Source organism: Puntigrus tetrazona, chromosome 2 (genome assembly GCF_018831695.1).
Source record: "Puntigrus tetrazona isolate hp1 chromosome 2, ASM1883169v1, whole genome shotgun sequence".
Classification (NCBI taxonomy): Eukaryota; Metazoa; Chordata; class Actinopteri; order Cypriniformes; family Cyprinidae; genus Puntigrus; species Puntigrus tetrazona.
In genome coordinates, this window is record NC_056700.1 from 18,071,455 (window position 1) to 18,093,251 (window position 21,797).

General features: G+C 38.1%; 2 protein-coding genes across 9 annotated transcripts in view; both read left to right on the top strand.

The window, feature by feature from the left end:
- Positions 1-684: 684 nt before the first annotated feature.
- On the top strand, positions 685-6,299 carry LOC122355588 (tripartite motif-containing protein 16). Of its 3 annotated transcripts, XM_043254082.1 has the most exons (7): positions 685-839; positions 972-1,060; positions 1,793-1,888; positions 1,993-2,235; positions 2,338-2,497; positions 3,826-3,885; positions 3,995-6,299. In XM_043254082.1, exons 1-7 carry the CDS (start codon positions 722-724, stop codon positions 4,567-4,569), a joined length of 1,341 nt encoding a protein of 446 aa, XP_043110017.1. In that variant the 5' UTR covers positions 685-721; the 3' UTR covers positions 4,570-6,299. The 3 variants fall into 3 exon arrangements, with proteins under 3 accessions (XP_043110017.1, XP_043110000.1, XP_043110008.1); XM_043254065.1 differs by having other exon boundaries at positions 685-1,060; XM_043254073.1 differs by lacking the exon at positions 1,793-1,888 and having other exon boundaries at positions 685-1,060.
- A 292-nt stretch (positions 6,300-6,591) lies between these two features.
- carmil3 (capping protein regulator and myosin 1 linker 3) overlaps positions 6,592-21,797 on the top strand; it is a 49,571-nt gene continuing 34,365 nt past the window's right edge. For 4 of the 6 annotated variants that reach the window (XM_043223993.1, XM_043224009.1, XM_043224024.1 and 1 more), the window contains exons 1-5: positions 6,858-6,968; positions 9,935-10,029; positions 20,139-20,189; positions 20,292-20,351; positions 20,463-20,584. In XM_043223993.1, the coding sequence (XP_043079928.1) occupies positions 6,881-6,968; positions 9,935-10,029; positions 20,139-20,189; positions 20,292-20,351; positions 20,463-20,584 (416 nt within the window). In that variant the 5' untranslated portion in view covers positions 6,858-6,880. Of the gene's footprint in view, positions 6,748-6,857; positions 6,969-9,934; positions 10,030-20,138; positions 20,190-20,291; positions 20,352-20,462; positions 20,585-21,797 lie in introns of those variants that run through there. The other 2 variants (XM_043224002.1, XM_043224017.1) reach the window with 1 other exon arrangement.

Sequence of the window (21,797 nt, forward strand, 5' to 3'; positions counted from 1 at the left end):
CTACCTACAAAAAACTCTGGCTAGTGCTGCTATAATCCAAAATATTAGTGCCTCTGGCAGTCAGTAGGAATGAAACAGAAGAAAATATCTGACGTGTCCTATGTAGCAAACTGCAAGGTAGCAAGGTCATGTGGGTATAATGCAGGCCTACTTTTATATTGACTTATCAATATCAATACTTTTAAAATTAAGTATGCATTTTATACTTTAGTGTAATATGCAGTAAATCTATATTAGCATTTGATTTTGCACTCAAGCTTATGGGAGGAATAGCCTATATTGTCCTTGGGTTTCACCAGCATGTTTGAAGTCCTGTAATTAAATGTTGTTTGGCTTAAGGGCAGTTCAACTAAAGTAAATAACAAACCACATTAATTTATAAGCAAATATGTCACATATTCCAAAAAACAATATTGATTAGAAACTGAAATATCGTCTTGTCGTCTTCATTCCCTGAGCATATGGGAAAATGAGAGTTTTTGTCATGTGTGTATGTGTTAATTTGAGTCTTAGATTAGATTTATTCATTGAAAAAGGATAGTGTTTTGCTTCTTTCATTGGTTTTGTCAGTAGTAGTGCTATGAGTCATTCCTATCTGGCTCCCGGGTTGAAACCACACCCATATCCTTAAAATTTAAATTCCGCATTGCCAGTGCCATAATCATACTTACAAGGAAACGAAACTCAGTCAAGTACTGCCAGTGCCAGCACATCCACAATCATGGAGGAAACAGCTCCAGCTCTTCATTCAAGTGGATCCACAGATGTCGAGTGCCATGCATGCATCGGAAAGAAGCGCAAAGCCGAACAGACTTGTATTGAGTGTGAGGAATCATACTGTGAGCATCATCTTTCCATTCATAACTCTTTGCATGTGGGAAAGAGGCACAGGCTTATGGAGCTGAATGCAGTGGTGCGGGAGAATATCTGCCCTGATCATGGCAAAAAGCTGTTTGTGTTCTGCCGCACAGACCAGGTGTGCATCTGTCACCTGTGCATTACTGATAAACACAGAGGTCACGTTGCCATCCCTGTGGAAGAGGAAGTGGCCAATAAACAGGTCAGAAATGTGATTTGTAATGCAAAATATAATTTTTTGAAGTCTGGACCAGGGCTCAGGGTTTAGTAGTGATACGCTGATGTTGGTTTATAGTGAAAGCTACTTTAATTGGAGAGTGGCGTGACTAGTGAGTGCTATAATGCAATATTTTGTAATGGATGATTCATAGTCGGTTGCCTTAGCTAAACAACAAAAAAGAAAAACAAATGATATATAATGGATATTTCTCTTAACTTTCCATTTAAAAATTAATAGTATTGATTAGCCTGTTGGGTTCACTGGATTCCACAGATTAAACCACACCCAGAATATTTACATGAATTCACAGAGATAGGGATTTGATTGTTTAAAAACTGTGTAAACACAGTAAGATCTGTAAAACTGTAAAATATTGTTACAACATTATTTTCAAAAACATGTTTGGTGTTTAATTTAGAAACTCATAATAACGTGATATAGGCTCATGCTGATTTCTGTTAGATTTTGGAACTTGACAGTCAGACATATTTACTAAGTGAGACTGATTATCCAAAAATGGCCAGCTGCCAGCCTATTATCAGTGGTTAGCACACATGCTCGACACATTACTTATGTGGGTGGAATGAACCTGACTTTGGTCCATGTCATTTTTTTCCCTGTACAATCAGTGCCAATAAAAGTGTTAAAAGGCTTAAAAACACTAGAATTGTACTACTTAGCTGAGCTGCAATTGAACTAAACTAATCATTTAAGATTAAGTTGGGGGAGCTGCAGAAGCGGGCCATTGACATAATTGAAACTAAGGAGAAAGATGTGCAAGAACTGAGACAAGCTGTGGAGCTTTTCAAGGTTAGAGAGCATTTATGTTCGCTTTGAAACTGTAACAGTCTTCATTTTTAATGGTATTGTATTTGCTTGCATAGCTAAAGACTCTGCTCTCTCTTCATTATTAGGCTTCAGCAATTAAGGCACTGGAGAAAAATGAAAAGAACTTCACAGAGTTGATCCAGTCTATAAAGGACAATCAAAGCAAAGTGAAAGAGCTGATCCAAGGACAGACAAATTTTGCAGTGAAGGAAGTGGAAGGATTCATAAAGACTCTACAGAAGGAGATCAGCAATATGAGGACCTTAGATGCTGATCTACAACGCCTGCAGCTGCTCTCTCATTCAAGCACTGATGTTCAATTTCTAGAGGTACAGTGATTGAAAATGGATGTGAAACAGAAATTGATGTTAAATTGTCTAGTAAAATCTTAAGTCACATTCAAGGTGTGTTTTATGTATTTCTCTCTACAGCGCACCGTGTCTCTGCCCTCACTGATTGAGTATAAAAAACCATTCGTCTTCCTTGTGCATCCATACAATTCTTTTGAGCGGGATTCCATGGCGGTTAATGAACTAATAGAAAAGCTAAACACAACCAGCAAGTTGAGTTTATTAATGATTTCCAGAAAAGGTTAGTAAAAGTTTTCATTTAAATATATTTCATGATTATATTATGGGTACTTCTCATTTGAAAGGATACATTCTAGTGTTTAATGCCGAGAAGGACTGAAAGCCTGAAAGCCTCAGAAGGACACAGCCTCACTAGTAATCAGCCTTTCAATTAAAGTTGTTTAATTTTGTGATAATTTACTCACCCCAATGTTTGTGTTTTTCTTTCTTCAGTCCAGGATGTTTTTCTGTAATTTTCGCGCAAGTATGACTTCACACCTTATGTTATCTGGTTGGTTAGTTCTTTATTCTTTAGTACTTCAGTTAAAAAAAGGTAGGGCAGACCGAAAAACTCCTTCTCATTTCTTTTTAAACGAAGAAAGAAAGACATGAACATCTTGGATGAATAAAATATTTTTATTATGGAAGCGAACAAATCCTTTGAGAAGAACCATGGCTGTTTTCATACAGCAGCAGAATACGGTTGTCAGTCCTGTGTTGAACACCCTATTTTATTTACATGTGGGAGTCTCGAAATGTCTCATTCACACAGCAGTTAATTGTTATGTGCCGAAGTAAAATCAAAGATGGCGACGTCCGTAAAACTGAAAGTCTTATCACTTAATGTCAAGACAAGACAAGAGTTCTTTCTTCAAACCTTTATTAACCTGCAGCAGCTTTAAATTTGGGTGGAGAGCTGAGCATTTGAACACAAAACTGACGGGAGCATTTGAACACAAAACTGACGGGAGCGGCTCTGGTGGAAAACTGACGGGATAAAACTTTAGGATCACACTCAGCTTATTTCTCCTTTACGGTAAGTTACCCAAAACACACATAACACACGGTAGACGTGCTTTTGTGCGGCAAAGCTGCTCTCAACTCCAGACCCGTTCCGTTCACACAGCACCTGTGCTCCGGGAACGCCGTTGAATGCTGTGCCACACCCGTAAATAACCGAACTGTGTGTGAACGTAACCGAATTAAGGATTCAAAAACAGGACTGACAACCTTATTCTGCTGCTGTGTGAACGCAGCCTATGTCTGCAAATCACCTTAAAGGGTTACTTCACCCTAAAATTAAAGTTTTGTGATTAATCACTTTCCCGTGTCATTCCAAACCAGTATTTGTACACAATTTGAAGATATTTTTGGATGAAAACCGGGAAACTTGTGACAGACTTTTCTGTGGTATTTACGTGGCAGTTAATGGGACAGTCACATGCCTCCATGTTTTCATCCAAAATATCTTGTATTCAGAAAACAAACAAAGCTTTTACTGGTTTGGAACGACATAGGTGTAAGTAATTAATGACACAAGTTTCAACACTTTAACTTTTTTCTTTGCAGTGGCAAACACTAAAATCCTAAGATTACCACCACCAGAGACACAAAAGGAGTTTCTAAAGTGTAAGTTTCAATAAAAAGCATTTATTTTCTGATTAAGTAATGCAGCATACTCCTTTATGTTTGGTGTACTAATATTGCATATTTTCACATGTCCATCTATTTACCTCAGTTGCATCGAAACTCACTTTCAATACCAACTCCGCACATAAAAGTCTGATCTTAAGAAATGAGAACAAGGAAGTGAAGGCCTCGCACCTGCTTCAGGACTATCCTGAACACACTCAGAGATTTAACTGCAGGGTGCAGATCCTGTGCAAAGAAGGTCTGAGAGGGTCCCCTAAATATTGGGAAGTGGAGATTGGCGGGGGTACTTGGATCTGCGTTGCTGTATCCTACCAAGGGATCTGTAGAAAGGGCAAGCAGCGTACACTCTTTGGGAGAAATGACCAGTCATGGGGACTACGCTGTAAACATGCCCAAATAGAATTTTGGCATGACAATGAGATAACATTTACAAAGTTTCCGTCATATTGCTCCAAAATAGGAGTGTATTTGGATTACAGGGCTGGAATCCTGGCATTTTACAATGTGTCTGACAACATGAGTCTCATTTACAAACACAACACTGTTTTTAAAGAACCTGTTTATCCTGGGTTTGGGCTGGCTGGGAATGGTTCCTACGTGAGACTTTGCGATCCAGTGAAAAAAGAGACATCAGTTTCTTCTCCATTTAATTTTTTTTAAGCTGTAGTGTTTGCACCTACAGCTGCAATGAAATGCATCATATTCTCAAACTAATTCAGTAGGATTTAGAGGAAGGATGTGGTTTTTGCATAAAGACACTTGGTGGCAGCACTAGATAAGTTTTGAATTCAGTCTTTTTATATCAGCATCTGTAATTACGAGCAGCTCAAGTTTAGCAGAGAATAACCACAGAGGCAAAATAATCCGTGTTTTAGCATTATATGAATCATTGCATGTTTATTGAACGTTTGATTTTTATATACTGTATCAATAGTGATATGCAAAATCTCTATTTTTAACATCATCTGAATATTTATGAAATGAATGCACGTCTCCTTATGCTAATTTGTTTCAGGCGCTTACCTATTTCACATCTGATGATCTCAATGGAAATCCGTCATCCTTACTAATCCTCCTGCCGCATTCACGTGCTATGCCTGTTCCCGTTCGCGCTATCTGTCTATATTTTATTTCTCCGTTATGCATTAGTCTGTCTCTCCTGTCATGCGCCCTTCAGGCACACTTCGTTCTTCTACTGTTCCAAGAGTGTTAGACATACATGGTCTCTTTTCTCCCTTGAACCACACAAATGCACATACTCGCGCGCGCACACACGCATCCTCTCATTGAGCAGATATATACAGAGGGCCGGAGGGTCGGCACAAGGGACAGCACCAAAGCCAGTTGCCTCCTGCCCTTCCCCCTGCTACCCACCCTTCCAAACACAAAACCAGCCTAGGGGTAAGTGTAGGGCAGACATGGTTTCAACAGAGCAAGCAACGCCAGAGCTACAGAGAAGCACAGGAAATGTGTGCCGAGAGAAGGATAGGCACTAATAGCGAGAAGAGAGAGAGAGAGAGAAAGTGTGCCATGGTCCTTAGGGAGCCCATTTACAGTTCTGTCCAATCACAGACATCATTTTCTGCCCGTATTATCCTTTTATGAGTGACAGGGATTTTAAAATACTCTATTATGAAAGAAAGCGTTTCTCTCACTGCCAAGGACACTGACACTAGTCTCTATAAATACCCATTTTTAAACACTGAGTCACAGTATAGACTCGAAACGCTAGGCGCAAACACCTCCTAGCAATTACCCAGCAGGCAGATGCTGAGGTCTGTCACTCTTACTGCTAACAAGGTGCATGACTCTCTTGATGCTGTTGGAGTAAGTTGTTGTATGATACAGTTTCTTCTCTCGCGCTGATGCATTTCCTGTTGAATAGAGAGGTTTGGCTGAGACATATTTGTTACTGTTTTTTGTTTTTGTTTTAATTAATAGCTCTATAGGCTAGTCAGTTGTAAGTGGTCTTGGGGGAGCATTTGACAAAAATATGAGCAGTGCAAGAGTCATGCATTTTTTTTCCTGCCTGTTTTCCAATTTAAAAGTGCTATTTTGCTAAAAGTGAATTTTGTCAAAAAGTGAACACTTTTGAACACTTACATGTTTGTTACCCTCAAAGCTAATAGAAGAAAATGTGTTTCTGGGCAGTAATGTTGAGCTAGGATCAACAAATGTATTATCTTTAAGTTTAATATGACAGAAACTTAATTATAATCAATATACTTAATGTGTTAGTCAACCCTCGAAATAAGTCTACTTCTTTAAAGCGTGGCAACATGGTGATTTGAATTGTACTGTAAAGTAAAACTTTTAATTTGACATTATTACAAAGTGCACTTTGTAAAAAAAAGTACGGAAGTGTGTCAATAAACAGTGCTGAAAGTACACTTAAGTGGTATTTTATTTCGTTATTGAAATATATATATTTTTTAATTGTGTTTTTAAAATGCAATATCTATCTATCTATCTATCTATCTATCTATCTATCTATCTATCTAATGCACGTCATATTATTAATAATAATAATAATTATTATTATTATTATTATTATTAATAGTCAAAAGATAAAAGGAACTGGAATCAAGTTTTCATATTAATTCTTCGCTTTACATAGATATATGCACACTTGTGTGTGAAGTCCTCTCTCATGCCCTCCTCCTCCTCCCCTCTCTGGCTCTCTTCAGTATGATATGTTTATAGGCATTGGCTGAGGGAGAGCGAGCATTATAGCTGCTCTCGCTTGATAAGGAAAGGAAGAGGAGAGGGCGCTGGACGTCATGGCATCCAAAGACACCGTCGCGACTGCTTTTCTCACCGTGAGTCGGGAAATGACAGGTGATTAAATCCAATCGCTCTTTTTCTTCTTCCTATCCGACATTCGACACGCGCACCGTGGGATTTGTTAAGCGCGTCCCCGCTCGCGGCCGGCGCTTTGTGTTTTAGTGGTTTGAAATCCTCGCAGCGCTGAATGTTTGATAAGGGGGCAGATTCGTGGAGATGTAATGATTTGTCATGCAGATCGCGCGTGATTAACGGGGGAATCATTCATTTCGCGGGTGAGCTTATGGTCGTCTTAATGACGGTCACTCCGTGTCCATCTTCAGAAGACTAAATTCGTGCAAATCGATCAGTTGCTTTCCTGTGTGTGTGTGTGTCTGTTGCGTTCGCCTGCAGTGTGTGTGTAGTTGTGCGTGCGTACGCGCGCGCGCGCGCATGATGCTGTTCTCTCTTTGATGTGTCTCAGATATGAGTTACTTTGAGTTCTTTACACATTTGCTTGTCGCTGCTGACGCAAGTTCACAGAGAGGCTGATACACTTCAGTCACATTCATCATGTGTGTGTCTTCGGGGCTGATGGAACACACACTCATCATAGAGGCCGTCATCTTTGCGCATGGTGATGCGTCTTCACACTTACTGACACATACAATGACACACTGAACACACACTAGCAGTTTGACATTTGGAGCGCTCTCACTGTTAATTACCTTCACACATTATTATCTTGCTTTGGTAATTAATCCCTATTACTAACCCAGTATTTACTGTCCTGCTCCCAGGCGCTCGCTCTCTATTTCAATTTCCATTTAGTGCAGCGGGAGAAGCAATGCTAGAAATGATAACTTGTTAACTGGTCGGTTTATCCATATACCATGTACACCATCACACACGCATGGGACTCTGAACCACAAAACCAGTCATAAGGGTCACTCATTGAAAATGAGATTTAAGTAAGCTTTCCACTGATGTATGGTTTATTAGGACAGGACGATATTTGGCCGAAATAGAACTTGATTTGAAAATCTGGAAATTAGCCTTTAAAGTTGCATGCTAATGCATATTACTAATCCAAAATTACATTTTGATGTATTTACTGGAGGACATTTGCAAAAAAAATAATAATGGAACATGATCTTTACTTAATATCCTAATGATTTTTGACATAGAAGAAAACTCAATAATTTATGTATTGTTTGCTATTGCTACAAATATACCAGTGGTACTTATGACTGGTTTTGTGAGTCACATATATAGACATGTATAGGTAGTGTAAGGCAACACATTATCTTTCTGTAACATTATTATTTTTTTTGATTGTCTTATAATTTACATATAATTTACACCTTAATGATAATATCAGGGTTGTCACTTTAGTTCACAGGGCACAGGACCAAATTATTGGGCCTAGTAAGCTAGGGGACCCATTGCTCCCATTGCTTTTGGGCCCTTGACAGTGATCCCATTTGTCTTTCCCTGACGATGGCTCTGGGTAAAATGTTTTAAAGTTTAGAGCTTTTATAAGTATAATCAACTTAGAATGTATGGGGAAAGTGGCACTATATAGTTTGAATTTATTCCGAAAACGAATATTTCTGATATTATAATGCTATGTTCATGAACTGTTTATTTTAAGTTATTTAGTGCATGTTTATTGCATTATTCTGTCATTTTCTGTGTTTGTGATTATGTTTGTGTGGGTGACACTCTTTATTCTATTACTGGTCACCGGAGAGGCGAATTTTGATGAATTGTGAGTCATCGTGTGGCCTTCCATTGTGCCATCTGTATCATTATCAGCACTTTTGCAGTAATCTGCAGATTCTAATAGCTCAGATAGGATTGTGTATTAATATTATTTTTACTTATGGAAAAGCTGAAAAGCCAGAAATGGTGAACAGTCAGAACCAATGAAATATACTTTCTTATACGTGCTGCACTGTAAATTCAGATCAATTATGCTGCTTTAAAAAATGAACATCTCAATATCAATATGCTATACAATTTTTTAACCTAAATTCTTGATGTGAAAATGTACAGTCATTTGGTCTTCACTGAAATAAACCCACCTCAACACCAAGCTTATTTAATGCCTGCCTGGTAAATAAATATATAAACGCATGTATATTATTGATTTGAGCTGCAATTATTGGATTATGTGAGAAGGAAGAGACTATAGAGAGATGCGAGAAACATGAAACTGGTATAGTGTAGGGCAGATGCACATTTAAGTTATTGCATGATAAATATTTGATCGGTCAGAATCTTGCATTTCACAATGGTATGCAATCAGCTAAAGTAAACAGTAACATAAGAGTAAAATAAGAAATGAACAGTAAGCATGTTTTACAAAAAAAACATTAATTCAAAATGAAAAATAAGACTAGATTTGAAAATAATGGTTAGCAAAGCTTTAGTAATGGGGCAATAGTGAGTATGACAGATCACCTACTACAATATGAAGGACAGTGATGGAGGACGTTCTGTGCTGCTAGAAAACAACAGCCTTTAGTTTCCCCTAATAAAAAGGGGAACAGAATCTAAAATGTGTGGTCTCTCTCTCTCTCTCTCTCTTCATCTCTCTTTCTCTCAGTGACCACTTTTTGCATCTAAATCTCACTCCATCACTTATTCCATTTGTTTTTTCTTTTTACATCTTCTCTTTGTGCACATTTACATATCCCTACCCCATTTACCCATTTATTTATCCCCCCGTGACTCGCTGTAATGGAAACATGTGCTCTAGTTTGGCCCTTTGCTGTTCTTAGTGTCAGTCAGAAAGCCTAGTATCCCGTGATTGGGTCTTACACAGATTAAAGTTGATTGCGACTGCATTAACTGTTTGTCTCGCTCTGATCCTTCTCTCCCTCTCTCTCTTTCTTCTGTTATTCCTTCTTCTGCTCGCTCTGCCTTTCTGTTCCCTCCCTGAGTCTTTCCTCTTGGTAAAAGTGTAAAACGCATATTCCGGGAATTAGATCAAAAGTGTCATATACAGTGTGTGCGAAGCCGGATAAAAATAATTTATGGTCTGCTTTTGCTTTAAAGCACATCTTGAAGTGCTTTTTATTTGTGTTGCTATGTACAGTATGCATGCAGAAAGACCACCTACACGAGCAGACAAGGTGTAAAAATAAAGCATATGGGTATAAAGCAGTCATTTTCTAACCCTGCGTGCAGTGAAAATATGTCAGAGATAGATAGAGTGCTTCTCCTGCCGTTAATGCATCGCCTTTCTATTTTGCAGAGAGCATCAGACGAGTTATCGACAAGACATCAATCAAGTTGGTGAGAGCTATCAAAGTAGAGAACAAGAGTGGCAAATCAGAAGATCGGATTCTGGTAAGGCACTGCATTTAACTTCCATATTTAGCTGCATTTAACGGTTCGTATGTTCTGAAAAGTACAGCTTATATATGCTTCTTGTATATTTGCGTTTATGTATGTGTGACTAATTTTTGGACTTGCCATGTACATGAAAGAGGAGAATTAATTGTTAATACAAATAACAGCATATATCATCATTTAGGTATTATTATAGTCTACATATAAACATTTTATGTAAAAAAAAAACCTTTATATTGATCATGTATTATATATGGCAATATCACTCTCGATATAGGGCAAAATATGTGTATTTCATAGATTACATTTCAGTATAATTCTTATAATATAATCACAAAGGGTTCTGAAGCTTTCAGGGCTAAATAGAGAATGCAAAAACACCATAAAAGAGCCATAGAGATCTTTCTTACTTTTTACTAAGACATAAACAGACAACGCAATTTCAAGAAATGTGAAAAGTCCTTTACTGATTATCTGTACTTCTAGTTAGCTGTGACTGGATCATTGAGTCAGTGTGTTGAACTCAAAAACTGAATTAGTTTGATTCGTGAATGACTCATTCAGACCATTCAGCCCTTAACTGATGCAGCCTGGTGTTTACTGCAGGCTGAAAGCTTCTGCAACAGTGTTCCACTAAAGAAAGTCACCCAGGTTTAGAACAACACGAGGATGAGTTTTGAAATTATGGCCAAATTTTTATTTTGAGTGAAGTAGTCCTTTAAAAACCCATCAGCACCGGGTAAACGCGTGCATCCAGTCTGTGCCTTTATTTTGTGCTTCTATTATGCAGCAGTAACAAAAACAATGAGCCTAAGACTTTAACCTTTCCTCCTCTGTAATGGTGTGTGCAGTGTTTACTGCCTGCTGGTTGGGTTGTTTTTGCCAAGTCCATTTGGAGAATGGGCAGTGGAATCAATGATAAAAGCAATGTACGCGTGATGGTGCACACACACAAACAGAAATTGTTGGAGACTGGACCCCTGCTGAGCTGCGAGCATTACTGCGACCATTGAGTCTCGGTGGGTCCGAGGGACTGACCGACTCTATACAAGCAGTGTGTGCGAGATGGAGGATGGTGAGAGTAAAGGTGGCATACGAATGCCTGTGTGTGTGTGTGTGTGTGTGTGTGTGTGTGTGTGATAGTCACTTCAAGACCATTGAAAGCAGCTGGAGACTTGAAATGCCAGGGTTTAGAGCCACAAAAGATAAATTAATCATCCAGATTTTCAAACAAACACACACACACATACAGAGAGAGGGAGGTGACTTAGGTGAGGAATCAAACTCATTTCCTGCTGAGTGTCAATGGACTGTTGTTGACACAAACCCTGAGAGATCTTCCTTTACTACGCTTGATATAGAAACAATTCTGGCTCAGATATAGCTAGTAAATTTCTCAAATAATAAGAAGTGGAATCTAACACAGTGAATTAACTGTGAAATTGTGAAGAATTTTTTTTCAAAGTGTACTCAAATTATCTTGTTTTATTTTATCTTATTAAATGCCCCTTCTGGTAAAATCTATTTTTAACACTGTTTGGTTAACACCACGGCTCAGCGTGTTCCCCTTAAAGCTGCATTGTAGCAGTCTCTATAAATGTGGCTTGAAACCATCCCTGTTTCTGCTTTTAAACACTCGTCGACTGGGATGGCGTTTTTCACATCACTGGTAAAGGATTTCCACCTAAGCTTGCTGATTTTAAGCAAGCAACTCTTTGAGATTGTGAACAGGCTACTGATATTAGTTACTGTTACGTGTCTGATTATGCAGCGAGCGATACATAAAGCATATTACTATTCTGATAAATTGACTTGTAGATGATGTTTGGTTCAAACATATGTAGATACATTAATCCAATATTACCAACTGCCATTATGTAGCGTTTTTATTGCTTCTATTAGCCAAGTGAATGTGGAGCAGGTAGTCTGAGTTGCAGTGACTGAGTAGAGGCGGGAACTAATTTGCATGTATATAATAATACAGGTTCCGTGTATAAAAATGAGGTAAGGGTGTAGAGTTATATATTTGAGCCATTATAAGGCTTGACGAAATGATTTTCAGAGAAAAAAATATTTAAGTATGTCATTTTCATTATCAAAGATAAGTTTGAAGCGATAAATTAGTGACTGCAGGGGGACTTAAAAAGGAAAAAAAAGGAAAGTTCACCCAAATGTTCAGTCAGTTCTGTGGAACACAGAAAGAAACGTTTAGCAGAATGTTCCTGCTGCTCTTTTCCATTCATTATAAGTGAATACAGACTACAATAAAAAAGTAAATAATGCCTGAATTTTCGGTTTTGGGTGAACTATGTCTTTAACCTCACCCCTCCTGCCAATCTGCCTTTGTTTCTCTTCCTTATTCTGACTCTGTCCATTTATATTAGCGTCTTCTTCACCCTTCCCCCTCTCCGCTGTGTCTTAGACAGCTCTTTTTTCTTTCTCTGTCATTGTTCTGTTCTTCACATTATATGCTTTACTCAGGCTCGCTTCTCTGTTCTGTCAGATTGATGTCAAGTGTGTACTTTCAGTAGTTTAATGTGCTTATGATTGTGGATGTTTGGAAATTGTGCCCAAAGAGCAAAACAAATTTAAATGTAAGTCCGACACTATGACGAGAGCTTGGGGGTATACAAACACACACACACACACACACACACACACACACACACACACACACACACACACACACACACACATCCAGTGCAGAGATATTTGCTTGTGGTCTGTCACTCGCTGCTCCTTTACCCCAGGGGCTTTGTGTGTGTGTTTGTGTGGTGGGATGCCAACTGTACCAGCTTACAAACACACCCTCATCCTCACATCCATCCATCCACACACACACACACGCACACACACACATACACACAAACACACACACACATCTCTGGCCCCGATACAGCTGTGTAGAGCACTCAGCAAGACATCCGCTCAAGCCTTGGGGCACGGCACTAAAAAATATCACTCAAACACACTTTTTCGTACACGTTCACTTAGAGATCACACAGTCTTATGTGCGCTCACACATACAGAGTATAAATTTTGTGGACCCACAGCAGAGAGAGCGATAGTGTGATGTTGGAAGAGGGGATGGGATAAAAGCTGGGCTTGGTGAACAAGAACACACCAGGGAGAGGCTCACAAGAGGGGGCAACAGAGAGAGAGAGAGAGAGAGAGAGAGAGAGAGAGAGAGCTGCAAAGGGGGTGGGCAACAGAGGAGCTTGCTTGTTTTGAAGCCCCAAATGTCGCCTTTTCTTCCCCTTCAATTATTTATCTCGGTCTGTCGCTTCAGTTTTTCCTCTCCTGTGGAATAATAGGCCAATTAAAGGCTGTGATCGCCACAGTGAGTGACGTGAAGACTTCCTCAGATCCAGGCTGTCCGCACCACCACCCTGTGTGCCGGACCGTACCCATGCAGAACCTTCCGAGCTGCAATGACTGGCTTAGTGGCATGCTTAAATTCAGACGCAGTGATTTCATTCGGATATTTCTCACAGGATTTTTGAAGTGTATGACTGTTATTTGGCGGTTGACAGGGCTGGTGATGACTTGCAAATCATCTAAAAATACTTAGAACAACATTTACAATTCTTATATAATTTAATTTAGACTTTTAATTGCATATATTTAAAAACAAATCTTATGGGTGCAGTTTTATGCCTTCATTTTAATTGTATTTAATAGAAAATTACTTTTTGGAAAATGCATATTGGTTTTGCAGCAACAATTGCAAAATGTTTTTAAAATGTCTTTTAAAATGTTGAAAAACAATAAAATGTGAACTGTGAGATAGAATAGTCACAGCACCTAAATATTACAAGAAGGTTTGGTGAAAATACAAAAAACTAAGAGAATTGAAATTTTAGAATTAAGTTGCAATTTTCAAGAATAAATACACCTTTAATTTAAAACATTTAACAAGAATGACCTCATAGAAATATACTATATATATATATATATATATATATATATATATATATATATATATATATATATATATATATATATATATATAAAATGTATGTGTGAGTGTGTGTATATATATATATATATATATATATATATATATATATATATATATATATATATATATATATATATATATATATGTATATGTATATACATAGATTATCTTATTATAAGATACTTTATTATCTTAATTTTTTTATTTGACTAATCTTGTAGTATTATGACTTTACAGCTTTATGGCCTTAACCTTTACTCTTTATGTTCTTTTTTTTTTAAGTATTGTCATAAAATATACCTTTTATGACTAAAAATAAAATTAGTTTCATGATTTGTATACTAAACTATTATCATCACTCTGTTATTATTATTATTATGTTATTATTATTATAATCTTATTTCATCATATTTTTAGAAATGGACCATAGAGCTCCATTATAACCGAAACTGTCAATATAATGTTTACAGCTAGTAGCTTGTATTTGTATTTACCCCAGAATAATCCTTTAATGTGCTGATAAGTTCATATCAGATGTTTTAAATATAAAAACTAACAAGGATTATGTGCGCACCGCTAGGGTAATGCGCTTTCTCTGGTCTAAGAAGCATTTTAGAGTTGCACAACTGCTGCATTATGAAAGTAGTGGCAGGGTAAAGACGAGTAATGTGATATGAGGTGCTTAAGGAAAAGTGTGCTGTGCACGGATAACCTGTGGAGATGTTGAGAGGCAGTGACTATGGAGGATTGCACTGCAGTCTGGACGAATGTGATGCAAGAGACAAGCAGATCCGCATCCTAAGAGGAAGAGAGATGGAGTGAGGTATATAAAGTAGATATGGTGTGAAAACGATCTCTTTTGGCTTGTTTATCTGCAGAGTATGACCTAAAGCTGAGGGCATTTTCGAAATACCGAAAATTACCTTTTAAACTGATAAATGTACTTGAGATGCACAATTGTACAATATACTGTATTGAGTGGATTCCACTCATCATGTGCCGTACTGTGAAAGACAGCACTTGAATTGAGCACTCAGAAGAGAGGGCACAGGCCATTACTGTTTTACAGTGTACAGTATGCCTAAACATTTTCATTCGAATTATAAATGTTGCCTTGAAATTCAGGCTTATATAAATTCTTATACTGTTGAAAGCAAAACTTCAAATCAGTCAATTTTGTCTTTAATCCATATTTATTTTTGTACTGCAGCAAATAAATGAATAAATAATACCAAAATAAATTAATAAATGAATCTGTTTCACCACCCCATGCTATGAGATGTTTTTTTGTAGTGGCTTGAAAGTATGAATCTTAACCAGCATCCGTTTGATAAATATTAGAACCTGCTTGTGTAAGAAACATGGGAGGAACAAAATCCAATGGCAAGCAATTCAGCTGCCAAAATCCGTTCCCCACCCCATGCAGAGACATGTTGATGTAGTGGCTTAGTTGATTTTATTTTATATGAGGATAAGTTCTGACCACTATCAGCTTATTAAATATTAGAGCCTCCGTTTACAAGAAATATGGAGGAAATGAAGTCTGATGATGAAAAATCAATTTAGACGTAAGAAGCTAACACACACACACACTCACAAACAATGTTAGGAAAACTAAATTAGAGTTTTGATCAAATATTTTAAGAATAATTAAAAACAAAAAAAAAGTTTTTGCCTTTTATAAGGAGGGCGGGATTGGGACAGGTCCTAGTACGCCTATAGCACAACGGTGCTGTATGTGGCTGCTAACATAACATTTGTTAGTATGAATAATGTTATCTAAATTAATAATTTCAGGCGGTAAGTCAAATTACCTTATTATACATATCTTTTGCTTCTCAAGTAAATTTGCTTTAAGGCTATATTTCTTTGAAAAGCACTGATTTTGAGGATGACATCATTATGACATGGCACAGCTGACTGGTTTTCTTCTGCATCAGTAGCCATTGAGCTCCCTGCTTCAAATACCTCGCTTTTGTTTGCAGTAGCAACTTGGCAGCGCACTTCAGAACCCTCCACCTTCCCCAGCTCCACCTGTATAAATCTTCTACAAGGTGATTCATGTATGCTATATGGGTTTATTCACATGTGTTAAATGTGCAGCAGCAATATTTCCTGCATGCTCACAGCAGCATGATATGGACGTATTGGCAGTAACAAGTCTCTGTACTTTCTCTGCCACAGCAGCAGCAAGCAGCAAAGCATCTATTCTGCCAAGACCAAATACATTACCATTGTTTTTTACATTACAGTCTGAGTTGTCACAACAGATATATTTTATTTATTTTTTTGTTATGATATATTTATATGAAGTCTTGGAAATTAAAAATTCTGTGATTATTTACTCATTCTGGCATAGTTCCAATCCCCTCTTAAATTTGAAAAAGTGTTTTAGGAGTATACAAGGGTTTGATGAACAACAAACTGAAATGTAATGAATTATTTAACACAAATCTTGGCTTTTGGTCCTACATGTACAACCATGTGTTCATGAAACTGTATCAGCACATCTTGGTGAATGGGACCATTCAGTCATACTCTTGTGTCTTTTTTAAAGCCTGATATTTGTCACTATTCACTGCCATTATGAGGACGCTCATAAACAGGCCTTTTTTATTCTCCTTTTGTGTTCCAAAAGACAGTATATAAGGCATTATAGCAACACCAGGGTGAGTAAATAATAAATGAATGGTTGAGCTAACCCTTCAACTAAATATAAGACAAAAATACTCATTAAGAGCAGGAATGCAATGCAGATAACTACATAAGTAATATACTTCCCCCCCGTCTTAAGCCTTTAGCCCCTCCTCTCTGTCTTTGTCTTTCTATCTCTCTTTTATTTCCTCTCTTGTTCGCTCACTCTGGGCTTTAGTTACAGAGCTGCTTTGATTCCAAGACTTTTAATCATCAGTGAATCTGGAGCACACGGCATTTCAGCCCTGATCCGTCCTTCTCTGTATCCTCCTTTCTCACTTTTTATTCCTCTCATCTCTCTGCTTCTTAAGTTCAGTACAGTTAAGACGCGGGAGTAGATCCACGCTCTTCCTCTCACCTACAAAGGATGACAGCCGAAATGGGTCCGTCTTAGGCAATGATACCTGCGTGCAAGCAAGTCGGTGTGATGTGTCTGAGGAGAGATGTACAGGGGCATGTTTGGAGCAATCTGCTGCTCTTTTCGAGTCTCCTGGGCACAGCTCTGACGTGTCCCCAACACCCTTTGAATTATGGGTCGTGTTTGAAGTGTCAAGCCAGATCCCTGACATCGTATGATTAATATAAACCCTCTCCCTTCTGCACACACAAACCTCCTCTCCCTCACACACACACTCACACACACACACACATCCTCATATCTCTCATTCTTTGAAGTTGGTACTGAGAGGTGGTGGATGATTTTCAGGGCAAGTGTTGAGCCAGTCTGATCTCCTCAGGCTCGAATGGTCTATGAAAGCCACAGACTGAAGTTGTCCTGAAGTCTACCTTCCACATCTGCGATCGCAGGTTGAAAGTGTTTTTTTTTCGCACCTTAACAAGTGGACGCAGGGGGGTGGCCATCTCGGTCAAACCCCCTGACCTCCGACCCCTTCTCGGAGGACGAGTAGTTGCAGACAAACCCGACCTCGCTTGGGCCTGTCTTCCGCAGTTTTCCTCACAAAAATGCTTGCTCAACAGGGCTCGGATCCAATAATGAATACTAATGTTGATATCATTATATACTGGATGGCGTATTCCGTCTGCGTTCGACAGCAGGGTGAGTAATGCGCGTCGTAGCTTAACTGCTGCATTCATTACCATGCGATCAGCCTCAGTCCCCACCCATGCAATGTGTTAGGTAGTCTTTGATGTATTCTGATCCGTTCCTTAATTGGGGGGTTCCCCCTCTTCCATCCATCCATGCAAACTCGGTCAAGTCCAAACACCCCAGCGGGCTTTAATAATTAATGTGGCTGTTTACGTGCCGATCTTTTGTGTCTGCTTCCTTTGATAGTAAAGCCTTTGATGAGTAGACGACGCTTTCTGGTTGCCAAACTGACTTTTCCTTCCTCTATCTGTCTCTCTCGCGTCATCTCTCTTTCTTGAGGGGCGTATTTATATAACTAAGTTTTCCTGACCCATTATTGGATTTTGAGGTGGGGTGCACTCTCTAAAATGTCATCTCAATGGTTGTGTCTCTGTTAACTCTGACAAAGCGTTGAGAACTTCCTTTCAACAAAACGCACCAAACATCCAATCCAAGCTGGCTTTAAACCCTATACGAATACACGGCATCAAAGCCTATACGAAGTCTTTATTAAGGAGAAATCTGGGATCTCCATCTCTCTGTTTCTTCTTCTTGGTGGGGTGCCATTAGTAATACATTGGAGGGAGGCCTTGAAGAATCGAAAGCGACAGGGCAGAAACAGAATAGAGTGAAGGAGGATGAAGAAACCAGGGGGCCTAGGTTGTGGGGGCCGCACTGGATCAGAGGAAACAGGAATTTTTGAGCTGAATTGAAGAGAGGATTTGAGAATATACATAGTCGATCAGACAAAGAACATCGAGAGATGAGTAGACGAATGTTGGAGAGGGAAAAAAGGGCAACTGTTTGATGTTTAGTTCAGTAGTTCTCAAACTTTTCGACTCGAAGGCCCCCACTGTTTACTTAGCATTCAAATGACCCCTGTATAATATATCATTAATATAAATGATTTTTGTAATAGCATATTGATTTAAATGATTTTGAGTCATCCTGCAGCCCTTGGGCCCTGGCCTGCTTTGTTGAAATCCAGTGATGAAATTGGTGTGTGGGGTGTGACAAAGGCCTAAATGAAGTATGCTAATGAAGATTTTAAATTATGAATGAGATTACGAGGCTTCTGTAGACTTTACCATGCTATTTTACACACACACACATACACACTCGCTCTCAAAATATAGTACAATCCTTCTTTTTATGTTTCTGTAATCCTCAGACATCACACAAATCCTTATTCCTTCCTCTCTGCGCCTACTCATCTGTCTGTAACACTGTTCGCCTCACTTCAGTACACATGCAAAATCCATAAACAACAGCACCTGTAGAAATGCCCAGTGTACACACTTTCTCTATAATTTTGTTAAGACTGTAAGACTACAACAACCTCAGACACTTTGATCTTCTGAGATACAGACAAAACAAACACGCTGTATTAAAGTACAGGCATCTGTTTCCACATCTCACTGAGAGAAGATGCATTTGTTCTCTTTCTTCCGTTCTTTCTTCCAGTTCACTCAGTGTGGTCAATAGCAAAATAAAATGTTCTACATGAATGCAAGTGATATTTACAGTCATGGTTGAAATGTCTCAGCGCAACTGACAATGGTCTCAATCTTAGAAGTAAACTAAAAGATGATAAAGAAAGTTTAGAGATTGAAATGTAAGATTATTCTAACTCTGTGTTTATATGCGGAACCATGACATGATTATATAAAGTTACTATTAGAGCATAAATTGGTCAACTTGGTCCTATGGTAATGACCTCTGTTTAAATATAGTCATACCTTAACTGAGTGTGTTCAGATCTATGGGGACTAAATATTATGTTAGGTACAGGTCTTCTAGTGGCCCCCGACCAAGACTGAAGAGTTTGTGAATATGAGATTCAATTTAATTGAAAATTAAATGAGTAGTTCATGTAGTCCAGTTTTCATTTTAAATATTACTAATACTATAAAAGTTGTTCTTATATTTACTTTATAAAAATCAGTAAAAAAAAGTTCTGACCTAAAAGTGACCTTTTACACTTAAAAATGACAGCAAAAGGCATGATTTCATCATGATATATCTTTGAGACCTTAAAAAATTAATCTTTTAAATTTGATACAGTAGGCTTTATAGGATAAAAATACATTTGTACTGCATTATTCACATTTCAACAAACAAGAGACCAGTTGTACTGTAGTATTATCTTTTTGAGTAAAAAGTTCAGAAGACAAAATTCTGTAATGTTAATGTTCCTCAGAAACTGCTTCATGACTTATATAATGTCTGCTGTCCATTAGATTCAGTTGAACAGGCTGTTCTCCAGAGACACCTAAACCATCATATCTTCGAACATTATCTTGCACTTTTTACTTAATCTTGCACTTTATTTATGGAGCTTTCATCCTCTCTTTTGTCTCTCAGGTTTTGGCAACATGGCGGCTGTACCTCATGGCCCCCAAGATACCAACCAAGGTATGGTAGGCAATTACGCACCACCTGTCTGCTCCGTTTCAAAGCACTGCAGTAATCTGGTTTAGCATGACATATGTAGCAAGATGCTCATTTTCACCTCAGGTGGAACAAACCTTCAACTTCCTGGAGATTCGGGCAATGAACACACACCCGGATAATCAAGTAGGAAAAGTGTTTAGAGGGCTCCAGTGTTTTAGTTTTTGTGACCAGATTTTCCTCTTACTTGTCCTCTCCATCATTTTGCTTCACTAAAGCTTGTTCTTTCCTTCACAGGTTGTCATAGAAACAGACAAGTCCACATATTCCCTGAGGCTGCAGTCTAATGACCACCTGGATCAGCTGATTAGCCACATCAACTTTGCTCTCTCTCGGATCTTCAACAACTCCATCTACACGTAAGTGTCCCAAGAACCCTACAGGTTGGCCGGACTTTGACTGAACAGCATAATGGTCCACATCACAGCTTATTTTGGTGAACCACCCACTCAGACAAGATTAAACTGTCTGACTGACACAAAAAGCAAAGGCTAAGGGCAGGCTTATTTCAAGTATACCATATATTATGCTATATTCTGTTTGTTACTTTCAGTTACTTTAGTTACTTATACTTACACACACACACACACACACACACACACACACACACACACACACACACACACACACACTTATATATATAGGCAGTTGACATATTAGTGTGCCCTATGGTGTGACAGAAAAAAACCCCTCTAACATTGAAGATAAACCTCTCTCATGCTATTTGTAACTCTAAGAATGAAGATACATTCTTCTCATGTGTGTGTTACAATTTTTTAAAACTTTTTAATGATAACAAAATCAATACTTTTGTAAAAAACACACACACACACACACACACACACACACATATATATATATATATATATATATATATATATATATATATATACATATATATATATTGTATACAATATACACAACAAGTTTCTTTCTTCTGCTACACAAAACAAGATGTTTGAAGAATGCGCATTACCAAGCAGTTGTTGTATTTTTGTCCATACTATGGAAGTCAATGGCTACCATCAACTATTTAGTTTCTAACCTTCTTAAAAACCTTCTTTTGAGTTCACAAGCTCAAAGAAATATGCAGCTCAGAATTGCTGTGTTATTGCTATATTTGCTATATTACACTAGAAATAGATAGTTTTTCTTATGGATATCTAACTAGCTAATGCTGAACTTTTTTCCATTAACCTGAAAAATTCCATTATTATTTCATTTTTTTTCCTTTAAAACAAATCTTTGTTCACAGGTAGACTAAAAAAAGAAACCTATGTGCCCTCATTTTTGGAAACCGTATATAAAAAACGATTAAAGCTCACCAGAATGGGATGTGTAATATGCCCTAAGACGGTCAGCAAATATGATGTCTGAGGCAAAGACAACCCCCGTTGCAGTCTATATTTGCTCACACCATCCGAACAGGGATGCAAATCTGATTTCTGTCGCCTTTGCACTGTAGTGCTCGTAGTGCTAATGTAGTTTTTTTTGGAGAATCCATAATGCTGCCTATAGGAGTCGGTATCTGCTAGAGCAGCAGGGGTGAGAGGTACTGCTGAGCAGTTAATT

Coding starts and splice junctions, on each gene's coding strand:
- LOC122355588 (XM_043254065.1), top strand. CDS start 722: ATGGAGGAAACAGCTCCAGCTCTTCATTCAAGTGGATCCACAGATGTC. Junction 1,889..1,992: donor AAGCTGTGGAGCTTTTCAAG/GTTAGAGAGCAT, acceptor CTTCATTATTAG/GCTTCAGCAATTAAGGCACT. Junction 2,236..2,337: donor CTGATGTTCAATTTCTAGAG/GTACAGTGATTG, acceptor TTCTCTCTACAG/CGCACCGTGTCTCTGCCCTC.